Raw genomic sequence first — 18,726 nt, 5'->3', positions numbered from 1 at the left:
TCATCAAAAATGACATGAATACTTTCTTCAATTAACATGGTTCATTTATTGTAAACTTTATAGGCCTTGCTATGGTCGGAGTAGCCAATAAACACCCCTTCATTACTACGTGGATCAAACTTACCCAAGTTGTCTTTACCATTGTTGTGAACAAAACATTTGCTTCCAAAGCATCTAAAATGTGAAACGTTGGGTTTTCTTCCACGTAGTAATTCATAGGGAGTTTTATTTAAGATACTCCTTATCATAACACGATTATGAATATAGCAAGCGGTATTTACCTCATCGGCCCAAAAGTTCTTAGGCAACTTACTACATAACAACATTGTTCTAGCCATATTTTCAAGGGTTCTATTCATCCTTTCAACCACACCATTTTGTTGTGGGGTTCTAGGAGCCGAGAAGTTATGATCTACACCATTGTCATCACAATAAGCACCAAATGAAGAGTTTTCGAATTCGGTTGCATGATCGGTTCTTATGGAAATAAGTTTTAAATTAAGTTTATTTTGAATCTTTCTTAACCAAATTAGAAACTCATCAAATGCCTCATTCTTAGAGCTTAAAAAGAGTGCCCAAACGAACTTAGAGTAATCATCAACAATGACACACACATAACGACTACCACCTCTACTTCTAGTTCTCATAGGTCCACACAAGTCGATATGTAGAAGTTGTAAAGGTTGAAGTGTGCTCACAATTCTTTTGGATTTAAGCGGAACTTTTAACATGTTTGCCTCTAGTACATTCATCACACACTCTATCAAAATCAAATTTCATATTGGGAAAACCTTCAACTAATTCGGGTCTTTTAAGGGTGTTAAGAGTTTTAGTACTAACATGACCAAACCTTTTATGCCACAACCAAGGATCATTATTCATTACACTCATGCAAGACATGGTATGACCGGATAGGGTGTTCAAATTAGTTAAATACACGTCTTCCTTCGAGAATTAATTCATGAGTATTGGCATCAATTATTCGACACAAATTAGCACTAAATTCTACAATATTACCCTTATCACAAAGTTGAGATATATTAAGGAGATTATGCTTCAAATCTTTGACAAGCCGCACGTTGTCGACACAAAGTAATGGTGACTTACCAACCTTTCCAACGCCAATTACTTCACCCTTTTTGTTATCGCCAAACCTTACCGTGCCACCATTGTATGCTTTAAGTGAGAGGAATTGGCTTCTATCACCCGTCATGTGACGAGAGCATCCACTATACAAGTACCAATTGCGGCCGCCTCTCACCAAGCCCTCATTGTCGGAATCGGATTCAGAATCATCGAGATTAGCCATGAGGCATCTTAGGTGTTCATTTTTTGAAGTTTTGGAGACTTTGTCCTTAAGATGACTTGTAAGACACATTTTAGCCTCTAGCTCCTCCTCGATGAGTTCCTCATCTTCCTCGGAGTCGGACATTTCCCAAATAGCACTCATGACTCTATGTTTATAGTCCTTTTTAACTTTATCTCGTCTTTCCTTGGATTTGATCTCATCCCACTTGGGACATTCCTTAATTTGGTGAGTTTTATCACCACATTTAAAGCATCCCACGGTGGAATTAGGTCGTTTCTTAGGAAAGCATTTTTTCGAGTGATTATTAGTGAACCTTTTGTTTCCTTGACCATTGACAAACCCGGCTAGATTCCTTGAGGACATAGCAAACTCGTCTTCCTCCTCATCTTCTCCATCACTTGGAGAGGATGTGAGGGCGAGACTCTTTCCCTTTGACGACTCACTAGAATGCTTGTCGAGATTAAACTCATGAGCCATTAGTGATCCCATTAGTTCATGAAGAGATAGGGTTGACAAATCTTTAGCTTCCTCTATGGCGGTAACTTTGGGTTTCCACTTAGAGGTTAGACTATGAAAGATTTTTCGAATGATGTCCTCGGACTCGAAATTCCTTCCTAGACTCTTTAGCTTATTAATAATACAAGAGAAACGAGAAGAAAAGCTATTTATGGACTAGTCCTTTGACATTCTAAACATCTCATATTGTTACATGAGAAGGTCAATATGGTGTTTTCTAACTTGGGAAGTTCCCTCATAAGCAAGTACAAGAGAGTACCAAATAGATTTTGCCGTCGGACATCCAGAGATTCGACTAACTTCCCCCTCACCAACACAACGTTGAAGAATCGACATTGCTTTGGAGTTCTTTTCGGCAAGTTTAAAGTCATTTTCATTGTAATCCTTTTCCTCTTTTGTTTTGGTGAAACCGTTTAATATATCGGTTTCCTCAATGACAAGAGGTCCATTTTGGATGATGGTCCAACATTGATAGTCTATACTTTTGAAGTAATGTTCCATTTTGAGTTTCCACCATCCAAAATTCGCACCGGTAAAGACCGGGATCTTGGAGTGTTTCTCGTAATCCATTACCCACGAATCAAACTCTTAAGGCGATTAACCTCGATCAAGAGCACGAGGCTCTGATACCAATTGAAGAGTTTATGGATTCAAGTACCTAATAGGGAGAGGGGGTTAATTAGGTACTATTTAAAAATTTTAACTTAAACTTTATTGAATTAAAGTAAGTTGTTGGATGTAAAGAGATAGAAGAATACTTCGAATAATATTGAGAGATTAAACGAGTATTACAATGGAAGTTTGCTAAAGTATGAAGGTAACAATAGTTCTAACTGTTACTATTTGTCTCAGTTTATGGAGTATAGACTGCAGACCAAATGTGACAGTATGAGGAACTGTTACTTCAAGAGATAAGCAAAGGAAATGCAGACTTACTAAAAAGCAGCGGAATAAACAAATAAAATCAAACACAAGATTTTTGAATTGGTTCGGCAAGAACTCAAGTGCCTACGTCCAATCTACTTTTTATTGATTAATTTTAGTGATCTACTCCGACTACTAAAAACTCGTACAATAAAAAGACCAACAACCTACTCCTGTTGTGACACAAGTTCAAGAACTACTCCGTCCTAGAACAAGGTGACTTGCAACCTACTCCGGTTGCCAAAGAGTTATAGACTACTCCGTCCTAAACTAAACACACTAACTTAGAACTTTATATGGATCAAGTTTCCACAAACTTATTCTTGACAAGAATTGATATGGACAACTTCTAAAAGATCAAACGGTTCATAAGTGAGAGAGTTTAGTACTTTAAAGTAACAGTGGCTATGATTGTAACACTTGAAGACTTTTTAAGACTTTGCAAAACAATGACTCGGTTTTAAAACTTTGAAAATAATTTTTGCAAACTTGAATGAATTCTCAGGAAAAAGTCTTAAGGAAATGAAGGGATGAGGCACGCCTTTTATAGGGAGAGCATCCAAGGTAGGTGTTAGGGTTTTTGAAATCAAAGATCATCACATGTGATGTGGTTCAACACTTTTCCAAACTTGCACAAAAGAAGGTACTTCTATTTAGAGACAAAGTAAGAAAATAGAGTTTCTAATTATCCAAAAGGAGCCTTTGGTTTTTCAGAAAACAAAGGGTGGAAAACAAGTCACACGGTGACAAGTTTTCACCAAAATGGCAAAAAGAAAACCTTGTTTTACAAAAGACCAAAGAGTCAAATTGGCACAAAGAGGAAACAATTTGTATTGGTAATTAACTAAACTCTTTTCTAGAAACCCAATTCTTTGAAGAGAAATCTGAAAGTTTGTTTATAAAATCCGAGTTGCTTTAAAAGGATAAAAAGGGTTTTCGAAAAGTGCAAAATAACTTTCAAGTGTTACGGATCATAGTGACTGTCCAGGCTATTGTCACTTTTAAGGATAACAGTAGTCTTAACTGTTACTATTGCTTTTAAGTACTCTACTCCCTAACTTGTACATTAGATGACACAAGTGACTCTATACTTTGGGTGACCAACGATTCAACACATCTTAATCCAAGCTTGATTTGATCATAAATCCTAAAAAGGTAAACTAAGATAACACACATTAAATGGGCCTGTTATCATCAATCAAAGGAACCCAACAATTAGATACCAACACAAACTCATAATAAAAGAGAAAAATGTGAAGACAAAGGAAGGAGGGTGAAGGAATGTCGAGGAAAGAGGGTGATAATGGATTAATGGTGAGGAAGGAAAGTGACGGGGTGAGGAGGTAGTCGAATATGAAGTCAATGCCAGAATTATTTTAATTTTAGTCAATCTCCGGCCATTTGGTACTGTTTAACAAAAACAAAATTTAAAAGGTGGTAAAAAACCAAAAAAAAATTTGAAGGTGGTGTTTTACAAAGTGCCATATATTAAAGGTGGTGTTTGACCAAAAAGAAACTTAAGTGGAAAATCGCATTTTTTTTTTCCGGTGACTGAGAAATTTAAGACAAGTTCCAAACTTCCACCACTATCTCTGTCTCGCTCTAAGTTTGTTGATTTTATGTTGTATTCAAAATGCTTCGCGACATTCTTTTCTATTTCGTTTATTTATTTGTTGATTAATAATTTGATGAAATTGCCATATTTTCTACCTCCTCATTGATCCTTGTATCTTCATGCTCTATGAATGATCTTATCGCGTATGATTGAATTTGATCACTGCTCACTTGTAAGACTGCATACATCATATCCCTTTGCTCCGCCTTGGCGGTACTTTACCGGTTCGCTTAGAATGAAGGTAATTATTAAGGGGATCACAGAGCTTAAATGAATTAGAAGATGGAGGAGAGCGATGATGATGGGAGTTAGAAATGAGGAAGATAGTGTAATAGTCCTTGGTACGTGGCTCGTTCTTTGAGCGTATGAATGAATATTCATTTACATATTTTACTAAGTAAAAGGAGTATCAAATTGTTCTTGACATGGTTATATTCGTTATGCATACATAACATCCGATTCGGCGTTTTGCCTTGTTGGAGTGTGTGATATATGTATGTTTCATGATAGAATACGCTCCAATAGATTCGTGATTCAATAGGAGATGCGCGAATCTGGTAACCAAGTTTTTTGAGTTGTGACCTTAATCTGGTATCCAAAAGGAGCCTTTGGTTTTTCAGAAAACAAAGGGTGGAAAACAAGTTACAAGGTGACAAGTTTTCACCAAAATGGCAAAAGGCAAACCTTGTTTTATAAAAGACCAAGGAGGCAAATTGGCACAAAGAGGAAACAATTTGAATTGGTAATTAACTAAACTCTTTTCTAGAAACCCAATTCTTTGAAGAGAAATCTGAAAGTTTGTTTATAAAATCCGAGTTGCTTTAAAAGGATAAAAAGGATTTTCGAAAAGTGAAAAATAACTTTCAAGTGTTACGGATCATAGTGACTGTCCAGGCTATTGTCACTTTTAAGGATAACAGTAGTCTTAACTGTTACTATTGCTTTTAAGTACTCTACTCCCTAACTTGTACATTAGATGACACAAGTGACTCTATACTTTGGGTGACCAACGATTCAACACATCTTAATCTAAGCTTGATTTGATCATAAATCCTGAAAAGGTAAACTAAGATAACACACATTAAATGGGCATGTTCTCATCAATCAAAAGAACCCAACAAATTCCTCCTTTGAGGATGACAAGCCCTAAAACGAATGTAAGAAAAGAGAGACCAATATCAAGATTAATCAAGCAAGATCATATGAGAGAAAGAACTATATTACTTTATGGAGCAAGAACTTATATCAAACTTACCAAGGCAAGTTTACATTGCCCCAAAAAAAGAGTAAAAGTTGTGAAGGTTAGGCCTAGTTATGAGTTAACTGAATTGCATGGAGATTTGCATGGAGATTAAGAACATGATTTTACCTTGTCCCCCTCTTGACATCATCAAAATGGGCAGGGATGTCAATGCCATTCAAGAGCAAACACGCATAAGAAAACACGAAAAGACACACACAAACGTGATAAGATAACAAGGTCAACACAAACATACGGTTTAAACATAGTCTAACCATAGTTCACCAAAGCTAAATAGAGTTTAACATAAACTACCAACAAAGAAATTAAGAGTGTTCATCCGGTAGAGAAACAAGAAAAGAGGCAAGGCAAAATAGGCAAGGGTTAAACGGTATTGACTCGATCTAAACCATACACGACTCGAGATATGACATATCGATTAAAATGGCTAACTAAAATGAATTCGAAATAGAGGTCAACCCAAATTATGTCAACCGATCCAAAATCAAACTAAATGACCCATTTAACAAGTCTCCACGAATAGCGATGCTCTCAATCTGTCATAGTCTCATATTGACCTTACAAAGTAAAATGTGTCGGGGCTTCGGGGGTTCCATTTTGGATGACGGTTGGGTCAGGAAAAATAGTCGTAATAATCACATTAGGGGAAGGCGTTTTTTTGTCAAACAACACCTTATAAAAATGTGTTTTGCGAAACACCACCTTTAAAAAAAATTGGTTTTTTGCCACCTTTAAAAAAAAATTATTTAAGAGTACCAAATGGCCGGAATCTGGGCAGGAATAAAAAAACTCCGCCATTGACTTGTTTTATTCTTTTCATTTCTCTCCAATTTTTCCCTCCATTTAGCAGATATTGAAGAGATACAACCCGCTTCACTCTTGCTTCTTTAGCTTTTGATAGATTAAACCTCAAATGTAATAAGTGGACTTGTGAATTATAAGATAAGATGAATAATTTAAATTTTTTGTATTGAATTAAGAAATTGGTAAAGATAATTAGAGGAAAATGAAACATTAGATACCAACACAAACTCATAATAAAAGAGAAAAATGTGAAGACAAAGGAAGGAGAGTGAAGGAGTGTCGAGGAAAGAGGGTGATAATGGATTAATGGTGAGGAAGGAAAGTGACGGGGTGAGGAGGTAGTCGAATATGAAGTCAATGCCAGAATTATTTTAATTTTAGTCAATCTCCGGCCAATTGGTACTGTTTAACAAAAACAAAATTTAAAAGGTGGTAAAAAACCAAAAAAAATTTGAAGGTGGTGTTTTACAAAGTGCCATATATTAAAGGTGGTGTTTGACCAAAAAGAAACTTAAGTGGAAAATCGCTTTTTTTTTCCGGTGGCTGAGAAATTTAAGACAAGTTCCAAACTTCCACCACTATCTCTGTCTCGCTCTCAGTTTGTTGATTTTATGTTGTATTCAAAATGCTTCACGACATTCTTTTCTATTTCGTTTATTTATTTGTTGATTAATAATTTGATGAAATTGCCATATTTTCTACCTCCTCATTGATCCTTGTATCTTCATGCTCTATGAATGATCTTATCGCGTATGATTGAATTTGATCACTGCTCACTTGTAAGACTGCATACATCATATCCCTTTGCTCCGCCTTGGCGGTACTTTACCGGTTCGCTTAGAATGAAGGTAATTATTAAGGGGATAACAGAGCTTAAATGAATTAGAAGATGGAGGAGAGCGATGATGATGGGAGTTAGAAATGAGGAAGATAGTGTAATAGTCCTTGGTACGTGGCTTGTTCTTTGAGCGTATGAATGAATATTCATTTCCATATTTTACCAAGTAAAAGGAGTATCAAATTGTTCTTGACATGGTTATATTCGTTATGCATACATAACATCCGATTCGGCGTTTTGCCTTGTTAGAGTGTGTGATATATGTATGATTCATGATAGAATACGCTCCAATAGATTCGTGATCCAATAGGAGTTGCGCGAATCTGGTAACCAAGTTTTTTGAGTTTTGACCTTAATCTGGTATCCAAAAGGAGCCTTTGGTTTTTCAGAAAACAAAGGGTGTAAAACAAGTCACAAGGTGACAAGTTTTCACCAAAATGGCAAAAGGCAAACCTTGTTTTATAAAAGACCAAGGAGTCAAATTGGCACAAAGAGGAAACAATTTGAATTGGTAATTAACTAAACTCTTTTCTAGAAACCCAATTCTTTGAAGAGAAATCTGAAAGTTTGTTTATCAAATCCGAGTTGCTTTAAAAGGATAAAAAGGATTTTCGAAAAGTGAAAAATAACTTTCAAGTGTTACGGATCATAGTGACTGTCCAGGCTATTGTCACTTTTAAGGATAACAATAGTCTTAACTGTTACTATTGCTTTTAAGTACTCTACTCCCGAACTTGTACATTAGATGACACAAGTGACTCTATACTTTGGGTGACCAACGATTCAACACATCTTAATCTAAGCTTGATTTGATCAAAAATCCTGAAAAGGTAAACTAAGATAACACACATTAAATGGGCATGTTCTCATCAATCAAAGGAACCCAACAAATTCCCCCTTTGAGGATGACAAGCCCTAAAACGAATGTAAGAAAAGAGAGACCAATATCCAGATTAATCAAGCAAGATCATATGAGAGAAAGAACTATATTACTTTATGGAGCAAGAACTTATATCAAACTTACCAAGGCAAGTTTACATTGCCCCAAAACAAGAGTAAAAGTTGTGAAGGTTAGGCCTAGTTATGAGTTAACTGAATTGCATGGAGATTTGCATGGAGATTAAGAACATGATTTTACCTTTTCCCCCTCTTGACATCATCAAAATGGGCAGGGATGTCAATGGCATTCAAGAGCAAACACGCATAAGAAAACACGAAAAGACACACACAAACGTGACAAGATAACAAGGTTAACACAAACATACGGTTTAAACATAATCTAACCAAAGTTCACTAAAGCTAAATAGAGTTTAACATACACTACCAACAAAGAAATTAAGAGTGATCATCCGGTAGAGAAATAAGAAAAGAGGCAAGGCAAAATAGGCAAGGGTTAAACGGTATTGACTCGATCTAAACCATACACGACTCGAGATATGACATATCGATTAAAATGGCTAACTAAAATGAATACGAAATAGAGGTCAACCCAAATTAAGTCAACCGATCCAAAATCAAACTAAATGACCCATTTAACAAGTCTCCACGAATACCGATGCTCTCAATCTGTCATAGTCTCATATTGACCTTACAAAGTAAAATGTGTCGGGGCTTCGGGGGTTCCATTTTGGGTGACGGTTGGGTCAGGAAATATAGTCGTAATAATCACATTAGGGGAAGGGGGTTTTTTTGTCAAACAACACCATATAAAAATGTGTTTTGCGAAACACCACCTTTAAAAAAAATTGGTTTTTTGCCACCATTAAAAAAAAATTATTTAAGAGTACCAAATGGCCGGAATCTGGGCAGGAATAAAAAAACTCCGCCATTGACTTGCTTTATTCTTTTCATTTCTCTCCAAATTTTCCCTCCATTTAGCAGATATTGAAGAGATACAACCCGCTTCACTCTTTCTTCTTTAGCTTTGGATAGATTAAACCTCAAATGTAATAAGTGGACTAGTGAATTATAAGATAAGATGAATAATTTAAATTTTTGGTATTGAATTAAGAAATTGGTAAAGATAATTAGAGGAAAATGAAACATTAGATACCAACACAAACTCATAATAAAAGAGAAAAATGTGAAGACAAAGGAAGGAGAGTGAAGGAGTGTCGAGGAAAGAGGGTGATAATGGATTAATGGTGAGGAAGGAAAGTGACGGGGTGAGGAGGTAGTCGAATATGAAGTCAATGCCAGAATTATTTTAATTTTAGTCAATCTCCGACCATTTGGTACTGTTTAACAAAAATAAAATTGAAAAGGTGGTAAAAAACCAAAAAAAAATTTGAAGGTGGTGTTTTACAAAGTGCCATATATTAAAGGTGGTGTTTGACCAAAAAGAAACTTAAGTGGAAAATCGAATTTTTTTTTCCGGTGACTGAGAAATTTAAGACAGGTTCCAAACTTCCACCACTATCTCTGTCTCGCTCTCAGTTTGCTGATTTTATGTTGTATTCAAAATGCTTCACGACATTCTTTTCTATTTCGTTTATTTATTTGTTGATTAATAATTTGATGAAATTGCCATATTTTCTACCTCCTCATTTATCCTTGTATCTTCATGCTCTATGAATGATCTTATCGCGTATGATTGAATTTGATCACTGCTCACTTGTAAGACTGCATACATCATATCCCTTTGCTCCGCCTTGGCGGTACTTTACCGGTTCGCTTAGAATGAAGGTAATTATTAAGGGGATAACAGAGCTTAAATGAATTAGAAGATGGAGGAGAGCGATGATGATGGGAGTTAGAAATGAGGAAGATAGTGTAATAGTCCTTGGTACGTGGCTCGTTCTTTGAGCGTATGAATGAATATTCATTTACATATTTTACCAAGTAAAAGGAGTATCAAATTGTTCTTGACATGGTTATATTCGTTATGCATACATAACATCCGATTCGGCGTTTTGCCTTGTTGGAGTGTGTGATATATGTATGTTTCATGATAGAATACGCTCCAATAGATTCGTGATTCAATAGGAGATGCGCGAATCTGGTAACCAAGTTTTTTGAGTTGTGACCTTAATCTGGTATCCAAAAGGAGCCTTTGGTTTTTCAGAAAACAAAGGGTGTAAAACAAGTCACAAGGTGACAAGTTTTCACCAAAATGGCAAAAGGCAAACCTTGTTTTATAAAAGACCAAGGAGTCAAATTGGCACAAAGAGGAAACAATTTGAATTGGTAATTAACTAAACTCTTTTCTAGAAACCCAATTCTTTGAAGAGAAATCTGAAAGTTTGTTTATAAAATCCGAGTTGCTTTAAAAGGATAAAAAGGATTTTCGAAAAGTGAAAATAACTTTCAAGTGTTACGGATCATAGTGACTGTCCAGGCTATTGTCACTTTTAAGGATAACAATAGTCTTAACTGTTACTATTGCTTTTAAGTACTCTACTCCCTAACTTGTACATTAGATGACACAAGTGACTCTATACTTTGGGTGACCAACGATTCAACACATCTTAATCTAAACTTGATTTGATCATAAATCCTGAAAAGGTAAACTAAGATAACACACATTAAATGGGCATGTTCTCGTCAATCAAAGGAACCCAACAAATTCCCCCTTTGAGGATGACAAGCCCTAAAATGAATGTAAGAAAAGAGGGACCAATATCAAGATTAATCAAGCAAGATCATATGAGAGAAAGAACTATATTACGTTATGGAGCAAGAACTTATATCAAACTTACCAAGGCAAGTTTACATTGCCCCAAAACAAGAGTAAAAGTTGTGAAGGTTAGGCCTAGTTATGAGTTAACTGAATTGCATGGAGATTAAGAACATGATTTTACCTTTTCCCCCTCTTGACATCATCAAAATGGGCAGGGATGTCAATGGCATTCAAGAGCAAACACGCATAAGAAAACACGAAAAGACACACACAAACGAGACAAGATAACAAGGTCAACACAAACATACGGTTTAAACATAGTCTAACCATAGTTCACCAAAGCTAAATAGAGTTTAACATACACTACCAACAAAGAAATTAAGAGTGATCATCCGGTAGAGAAACAAGAAAAGAGGCAAGGCAAAATAGGCAAGGGTTAAACGGTATTGACTCGATCTAAACCATACACGACTCGAGATATGACATATCGATTAAAATGGCTAACTAAAATGAATTCGAAATAGAGGTCAACCCAAATTAAGTCAACCGATCCAAAATCAAACTAAATGACCCATTTAACAAGTCTCCACGAATAGCGATGCTCTCAATCTGTCATAGTCTCATATTGACCTTACAAAGTAAAATGTGTCGGGGCTTCGGGGGTTCCATTTTGGGTGACGGTTGGGTCAGGAAATATAGTCGTAATAATCACATTAGGGGAAGGGGTTTTTTTTTGTCAAACAACACCATATAAAAATGTGTTTTGCGAAACACCACCTTTAAAAAAAACTGGTTTTTTGCCACCATTAAAAAAAATTATTTAAGAGTACCAAATGGCCGGAATCTGGGCAGGAATAAAAAAACTCCGCCATTGACTTGCTTTATTCTTTTCATTTCTCTCCAAATTTTCCCTCCATTTAGCAGATATTGAAGAGATACAACCCGCTTCACTCTTGCTTCTTTAGCTTTGGATAGATTAAACCTCAAATGTAATAAGTGGACTAGTGAATTATAAGATAAGATGAATAATTTAAATTTTTGGTATTGAATTAAGAAATTGGTAAAGATAATTAGAGGAAAATGAAACATTAGATACCAACACAAACTCATAATAAAAGAGAAAAATGTGAAGACAAAGGAAGGAGAGTGAAGGAGTGTCGAGGAAAGAGGGTGATAATGGATTAATGGTGAGGAAGGAAAGTGACGGGGTGAGAAGGTAGTCGAATATGAAGTCAATGCCAGAATTATTTTAATTTTAGTCAATCTCCGGCCATTTGGTACTGTTTAACAAAAACAAAATTTAAAAGGTGGTAAAAACCCAAAAAAAAATTTGAAGTTGGTGTTTTACAAAGTGCCATATATTAAAGGTGGTGTTTGACCAAAAAGAAACTTAAGTGGAAAATCGCATTTTCTTTTTCCGGTGACTGAGAAATTTAAGACAGGTTCCAAACTTCCACCACTATCTCTGTCTCACTCTCAGTTTGTTGATTTTATGTTGTATTCAAAATGCTTCACCACATTCTTTTCTATTTCGTTTATTTATTTGTTGATTAATAATTTGATGAAATTGCCATATTTTCTACCTCCTCATTGATCCTTGTATCTTCATGCTCTATGAATGATCTTATCGCGTATGATTGAATTTGATCACTGCTCACTTGTAAGACTGCATACATCATATCCCTTTGCTCCGCCTTGGCGGTACTTTACCGGTTCGCTTAGAATGAAGGTAATTATTAAGGGGATAATAGAGCTTAAATGAATTAGAAGATGGAGGAGAGCGATGATGATGGGAGTTAGAAATGAGGAAGATAGTGTAATAGTCCTTGGTACGTGGCTCGTTCTTTGAGCGTATGAATGAATATTCATTTACATATTTTACCAAGTAAAAGGAGTATCAAATTGTTCTTGACATGGTTATATTCGTTATGCATACATAACATCCGATTCGGCGTTTTGCCTTGTTAGAGTGTGTAATATATATATGATTCATGATAGAATACGCTCCAATAAATTCGTGATTCAATAGGAGTTGCGCGAATCTGGTAACCAAGTTTTTTGAGTTGTGACCTTGATCTGGTATCCAAAAGGAGCCTTTGGTTTTTCAGAAAACAAAGGGTGTAAAACAAGTCACAAGGTGACAAGTTTTCACCAAAATGGCAAAAGGCAAACCTTGTTTTATAAAAGACCAAGGAGTCAAATTGCCACAAAGAGGAAACAATTTGAATTGGTAATTAACTAAACTCTTTTCTAGAAACCCAATTCTTTGAAGAGAAATCTGAAAGTTTGTTTATAAAATCCGAGTTGCTTTAAAAGGATAAAAAGGATTTTCGAAAAGTGAAAAATAACTTTCAAGTGTTACGGATCATAGTGACTATCCAGGCTATTGTCACTTTTAAGGATAACAATAGTCTTAACTGTTACTATTGCTTTTAAGTACTCTACTCCCTAACTTGTACATTAGATGACACAAGTGACTCTATACTTTGGGTGACCAACAATTCAACACATCTTAATCTAAGCTTGATTTGATCATAAATCCTGAAAAGGTAAACTAAGATAACACACATTAAATGGGCATGTTCTCATCAATCAAAGGAACCCAACAAATTCCCCCTTTGAGGATGACAAGCCCTAAAACGAATGTAAGAAAAGAGAGACCAATATCAAGATTAATCAAGCAAGATCATATGAGAGAAAGAACTATATTACTTTATGGAGCAAGAACTTATATCAAACTTACCAAGGCAAGTTTACATTGCCCCAAAACAAGAGTAAAAGTTGTGAAGGTTAGGCCTAGTTATGAGTTAACTGAATTGCATGGAGATTTGCATGGAGATTAAGAACATGATTTTACCTTTTCCCCCTCTTGACATCATCAAAATGGGCAGGGATGTCAATGGCATTCAAGAGCAAACACGCATAAGAAAACACGAAAAGACACACACAAACGTGACAAGATAACAAGGTCAACACAAACATACGGTTTAAACATATTCTAACCATAGTTCACCAAAGCTAAATAGAGTTTAACATACACTACCAACAAAGAAATTAAGAGTGATCATCCGGTAGAGAAACAAGAAAAGAGGCAAGGCAAAATAGGCAAGGGTTAAACGGTATTGACTCGATCTAAACCATACACGACTCGAGATATGACATATCGATTAAAATGGCTAACTAAAATGAATTCGAAATAGAGGTCAACCCAAATTAAGTCAACCGATCCAAAATCAAACTAAATGACCCATTTAACAAGTCTCCACGAATAGCGATGCTCTCAATCTGTCATAGTCTCATATTGACCTTACAAAGTAAAATGTGTCGGGGCTTCGGGGGTTCCATTTTGGGTGACGGTTGGGTCAGGAAAAATAGTCGTATTAATCACATTAGGGGAAGGGGTTTTTTTGTCAAACAACACCTTATAAAAATGTGTTTTGCGAAACACCACCTTTAAAAAAAAAATTGGTTTTTTGCCACCTTTAAAAAAAAATTATTTAAGAGTACCAAATGGCCGGAATCTAGGCAGGAATAAAAAAACTCCGCCATTGACTTGCTTTATTCTTTTCATTTCCCTCCATTTAGCAGATATTGAAGAGATACAACCCGCTTCACTCTTGCTTCTTTAGCTTTTGATAGATTAAACCTCAAATGTAATAAGTGGACTAGTGAATTATAAGATAAGATGAATAATTTAAATTTTTGGTATTGAATTAAGAAATTGGTAAAGATAATTAGAGGAAAATGAAACATTAGATACCAACACAAACTCATAATAAAAGAGAAAAATGTGAAGACAAAGGAAGGAGAGTGAAGGAGTGTCGAGGAAAGAGGGTGATAATGGATTAATGGTGAGGAAGGAAAGTGACGGGGTGAGGAGGTAGTCGAATATGAAGTCAATGCCAGAATTATTTTAATTTTAATCAATCTCCGGCCATTTGGTACTGTTTAACAAAAACAAAATTTAAAAGGTGGTAAAAAACCAAAAAAAAATTTGAAAGTGGTGTTTTATAAAGTGCCATATATTAAAGGTGGTGTTTGACCAAAAAGAAACTTAAGTGGAAAATCGCATTTTTTTTCCGGTGACTGAGAAATTTAAGACAGGTTCCAAACTTCCACCACTATCTCTGTCTCGCTCTCAGTTTGTTGATTTTATGTTGTATTCAAAATGCTTCACGACATTCTTTTCTATTTCGTTTATTTATTTGTTGATTAATAATTTGATGAAATTGCCATATTTTCTACCTCCTCATTGATCCTTGTATCTTCATGCTCTATGAATGATCTTGTCGCGTATGATTGAATTTGATCACTGCTCACTTGTAAGACTGCATACATCATATCCCTTTGCTCCGCCTTGGCGGTACTTTACCGGTTCGCTTAGAATGAAGGTAATTATTAAGGGGATAATCGAGCTTAAATGAATTAGAAGATGGAGGAGAGCGATGATGATGGGAGTTAGAAATGAGGAAGATAGTGTAATAGTCCTTGGTACGTGGCTCGTTCTTTGAGCGTATGAATGAATATTCATTTACATATTTTACCAAGTAAAAGCAGTATCAAATTGTTCTTGACATGGTTATATTCGTTATGCATACATAATATCCGATTCGGCGTTTTCCCTTGTTAGAGTGTGTGATATATGTATGATTCATGATAGAATACGCTCCAATAGATTCGTGATTCAATAGGAGTTGCGCGAATGTGGTAACCAAGTTTTTTGAGTTGTGACCTTAATCTTTGTTCGAATAGAGCAACATCAGACCCTTAATCCTAAATTGATTTTGGGTCTGCTGACATAAATCTCATCTTTTGAAACCGTCACATATTCCAATAGTGCTAAAAAAATATAAGGAGGTTTAATCAAAAAGTTCGAAAAATCATGTAATACTGCACAAAACAAAAAAGAGCAAAAGGGAGAGAAGGGAAGGGGATTAAGTAGGTATTAAGTTTTAGTGTTGGGCGAAGAATGAGTGCAAGAAGATGTATTCTATTTTTGTAAAGTTAATTATTTTATGGTGCTCAGGTTCTTTTGCCTCTCCAGGTCTCAACGCTCATTGTCAGGAGATTTCCAGCTCTCAACACTCATTGTCAGGGGATTCTTAGAGTCCTCTATCTGTTCAAGTGAAATCACCGTCTAAGGTTCATCATCACCTCTGTTCTGGTTACTATCAATTTCAGTTTTCTTCACAATGATCTTCTATACTAATAAATCTGATTTTTTTTTTTTTATTTCTAGCTTAGAAGATGCATCCACCTTTGACGTTACACAAACATCCAATGTGCGCTGAAGTAAGTTCGATCCCTTTGCTTCTACAGCTTTGTCTCTAGTCTTATGTCACATGCCTTAGTTTGGCTTCTTTCTTTTCTTTATTATCTATATTCTATTTTCTGTGAGCCAAACTGAAACATAGAATAAAACTGATTAAACCTTTGACGATGATTGTCAAGAAAATTGGTAGCTACATGATGTTCTAACTTTTGCTGCATTTGGTAATGTCTTTGATGGTTTCCTTTTCGTAGCATATCTAAAATTTTCTCGGAGCTGTTTTATTAAATGTGATTAGGAACTCCCTTCCTTTTCTCTTTTTTTTTTACTGTCCCTGTGGGCAGCATTTTCACATGTTATAATGTCAAGACATACATTCTAGAGTTTTAGCAAGTTTTGGGACTGATTAAACCTTTGGCGATGATTGTCAAGACATCTACCGAAGCTGAAGCACCAAAATTTTCATATGTTATAATGTGAATAGATATAGGGAAAGGTGGGAAGGGTGGGGAATTGAAGGATTCAAGTAGGCAGGTTAAGGTGATGGTACTTTGTCACAGTTCAATTCATTATACCAACTACCAAGAGTTTTAGCAAGTTTTGGGATTCATCCAGAAGATCTTGATATAACAGTCAAAGGAAACGCGACATTGATAATGGTGAGTCGGCAGAGACTGAAGAGGTGAAAATGGCTTCATGAGCGGACATCCGTTAAGTTCCTAAATGGACTACTAGACTTTAGTGATTAAAATCAGTTCATTGAGAATGAGAAATAAACAACAGAAACCACTTTAAGTATACTGAAAACAGAAAACCCTGACTCAAAGTGTTAACGAACAAAGCGTGAGTTATCAAAATAGCTTTTTTTTTGTGTTCTCTCCATTTCTAGTTTTTTTTGTTATCGTTCTCCTCTCATTTTTGTATTTTAGCGCAATTCTGATTGACATCCCCCCTTTTGTCTTAAGACATACATTCTAGAGCACCAACTCTGTCGCATCTATGTTTCTCATCTCTTGTTCTCTTCTTGACACAGCACGCTTTAACATATACTCCGTATAACTGTATAATATACTCCTGTAAATTATATCAAGTTTCTAATTTGTTAAAAGAAGATTATTGGGCAGAGCATGGGACATGGAATGGGATAGATGATCAGCTCCTCGTTCATTCAAACTTGTGCCATATTAGTTAGTTAGATTTGATCAGTTGCTGTTTTCTTTTGGAAGGAGATTGTGGTAACTACTAAGTAACCATTAATGATAAGTTATGCTTTGACCTAATATTTTTACACTTGTTTGTTCTGTTGTCGAATTTTTGTTTTAAGAGATCAACGATATTCATGATGCTGTCGGGTCTGCTGTGTAGATAATTGAGGATTTCCAGAAATGTCATGCGGAATACCCATATGGCAAGTTTTTTGGTAGCTGCACAGAACTTAAAATTAAGCTTGACCGTTGCTTTAGGCAAGAGGTAACAATGCTTATTCTTTTATTTGATGTGCTCTTTCGTTCATTTTGGTCTGGTGTTCCTGAGCTTCTTTGTGCATTAATACAAACATTCAGAATTGTCTTTTGTTCTTCTCAGAAAGCTGCAAAGCGAAAGGCTAATTTTGAAGAGAGCAAGAAGCGGAAAGAGATACTGCAAGCTTACAGAAGAGAAACTGCAGAACAAACTTAACAAGGGTTCACTATTATTCCGGTTAGTCTTCTATGAATCCGTCTTACATATAGAAACTGTGAGACATGTAGTTAGAGTGGCGTAGCTGCATATTGGGTGGTGGTACTTGAACCCATATTAAATAAGACAGTTGAAAATTTTATGACCAAGGTTTACATAATTCAACGATGGCTATATTTGTGTTCGCTTTCACCTAGCATAGAGACCTAGAGTTGTCCGAGGTTCAAGGACTTGTCCAGGCACTTTTCAGTTTAATCATATGACCTTGAAGTGTATATATATATATATATATATATAGAGTCAAGATCCGGTGCAAACGATCACTCGGTGCAAACGGTGAGAACGAACTACACAATAACATTGACACTACATCTTCAACCAAAAGTCTGACGCTACCAACCCCAATTTTAACGACACAACCAAACCCAAATCTCCCTTATATCCATCCACGACCACCACCAACAACCGCCGACAATCACCACCATGGAGACATTCTGACGAGCTCCCACCACTACCAGCCACCGGCAAATAGCACCGCCACCAGACGCCAGCTCCCCTGTCTCTTCAACCCCAAACCACCCCTTATATATCCCCCATCACCACTCATCTAATGTCGTAGCCAGTGGAGGCGATAACCAGCAAAGTCCATGAACACCATCGAGCATCCCCGATGCAAAAAGTGATGGGGTTTAATTTAATATATAAATCCTTTATTAAGATAATACCAGTTACCACACACCCAATCTCTATTAAGCATTACATAACTCTGACATTGATGCCGCTGGAGCTCCGGTAAGCAACGTTTCACCGACAATCGCTATCATCAACCGACCCTCAACAGTCTCAGACCCTGTCGCACGCACACTGGACAAAGATTTCTTCTTCATCAGCACA

The 18,726-nt window shown here is 36.0% G+C and overlaps 1 protein-coding gene across 6 annotated transcripts in view; it reads left to right on the top strand.

Annotated features, from left to right (window-relative positions):
* Positions 1 to 15,644: 15,644 nt before the first annotated feature.
* LOC141600327 (COX assembly mitochondrial protein 1-like) overlaps positions 15,645 to 18,726 on the top strand; it is a 34,422-nt gene continuing 31,340 nt past the window's right edge. For 3 of the 6 annotated variants that reach the window (XM_074420545.1, XM_074420544.1, XM_074420546.1), the window contains exons 1-4: positions 15,645 to 16,028; positions 16,126 to 16,178; positions 17,521 to 17,625; positions 17,740 to 17,853. In XM_074420545.1, coding sequence (XP_074276646.1) covers positions 16,134 to 16,178; positions 17,521 to 17,625; positions 17,740 to 17,832 — 243 coding nt within the window. In that variant the 5' untranslated portion in view covers positions 15,645 to 16,028; positions 16,126 to 16,133 and the 3' untranslated portion in view covers positions 17,833 to 17,853. Of the gene's footprint in view, positions 16,029 to 16,125; positions 16,179 to 17,520; positions 17,626 to 17,739; positions 18,005 to 18,726 lie in introns of those variants that run through there. The other 3 variants (XM_074420547.1, XM_074420549.1, XM_074420543.1) reach the window with 3 other exon arrangements.

The sequence above is a fragment of the Silene latifolia genome, chromosome 9, assembly GCF_048544455.1.
Source record: "Silene latifolia isolate original U9 population chromosome 9, ASM4854445v1, whole genome shotgun sequence".
Taxonomy (NCBI): Eukaryota; Viridiplantae; Streptophyta; class Magnoliopsida; order Caryophyllales; family Caryophyllaceae; genus Silene; species Silene latifolia.
This window is presented reverse-complemented; position numbering and strand designations above follow the sequence as displayed.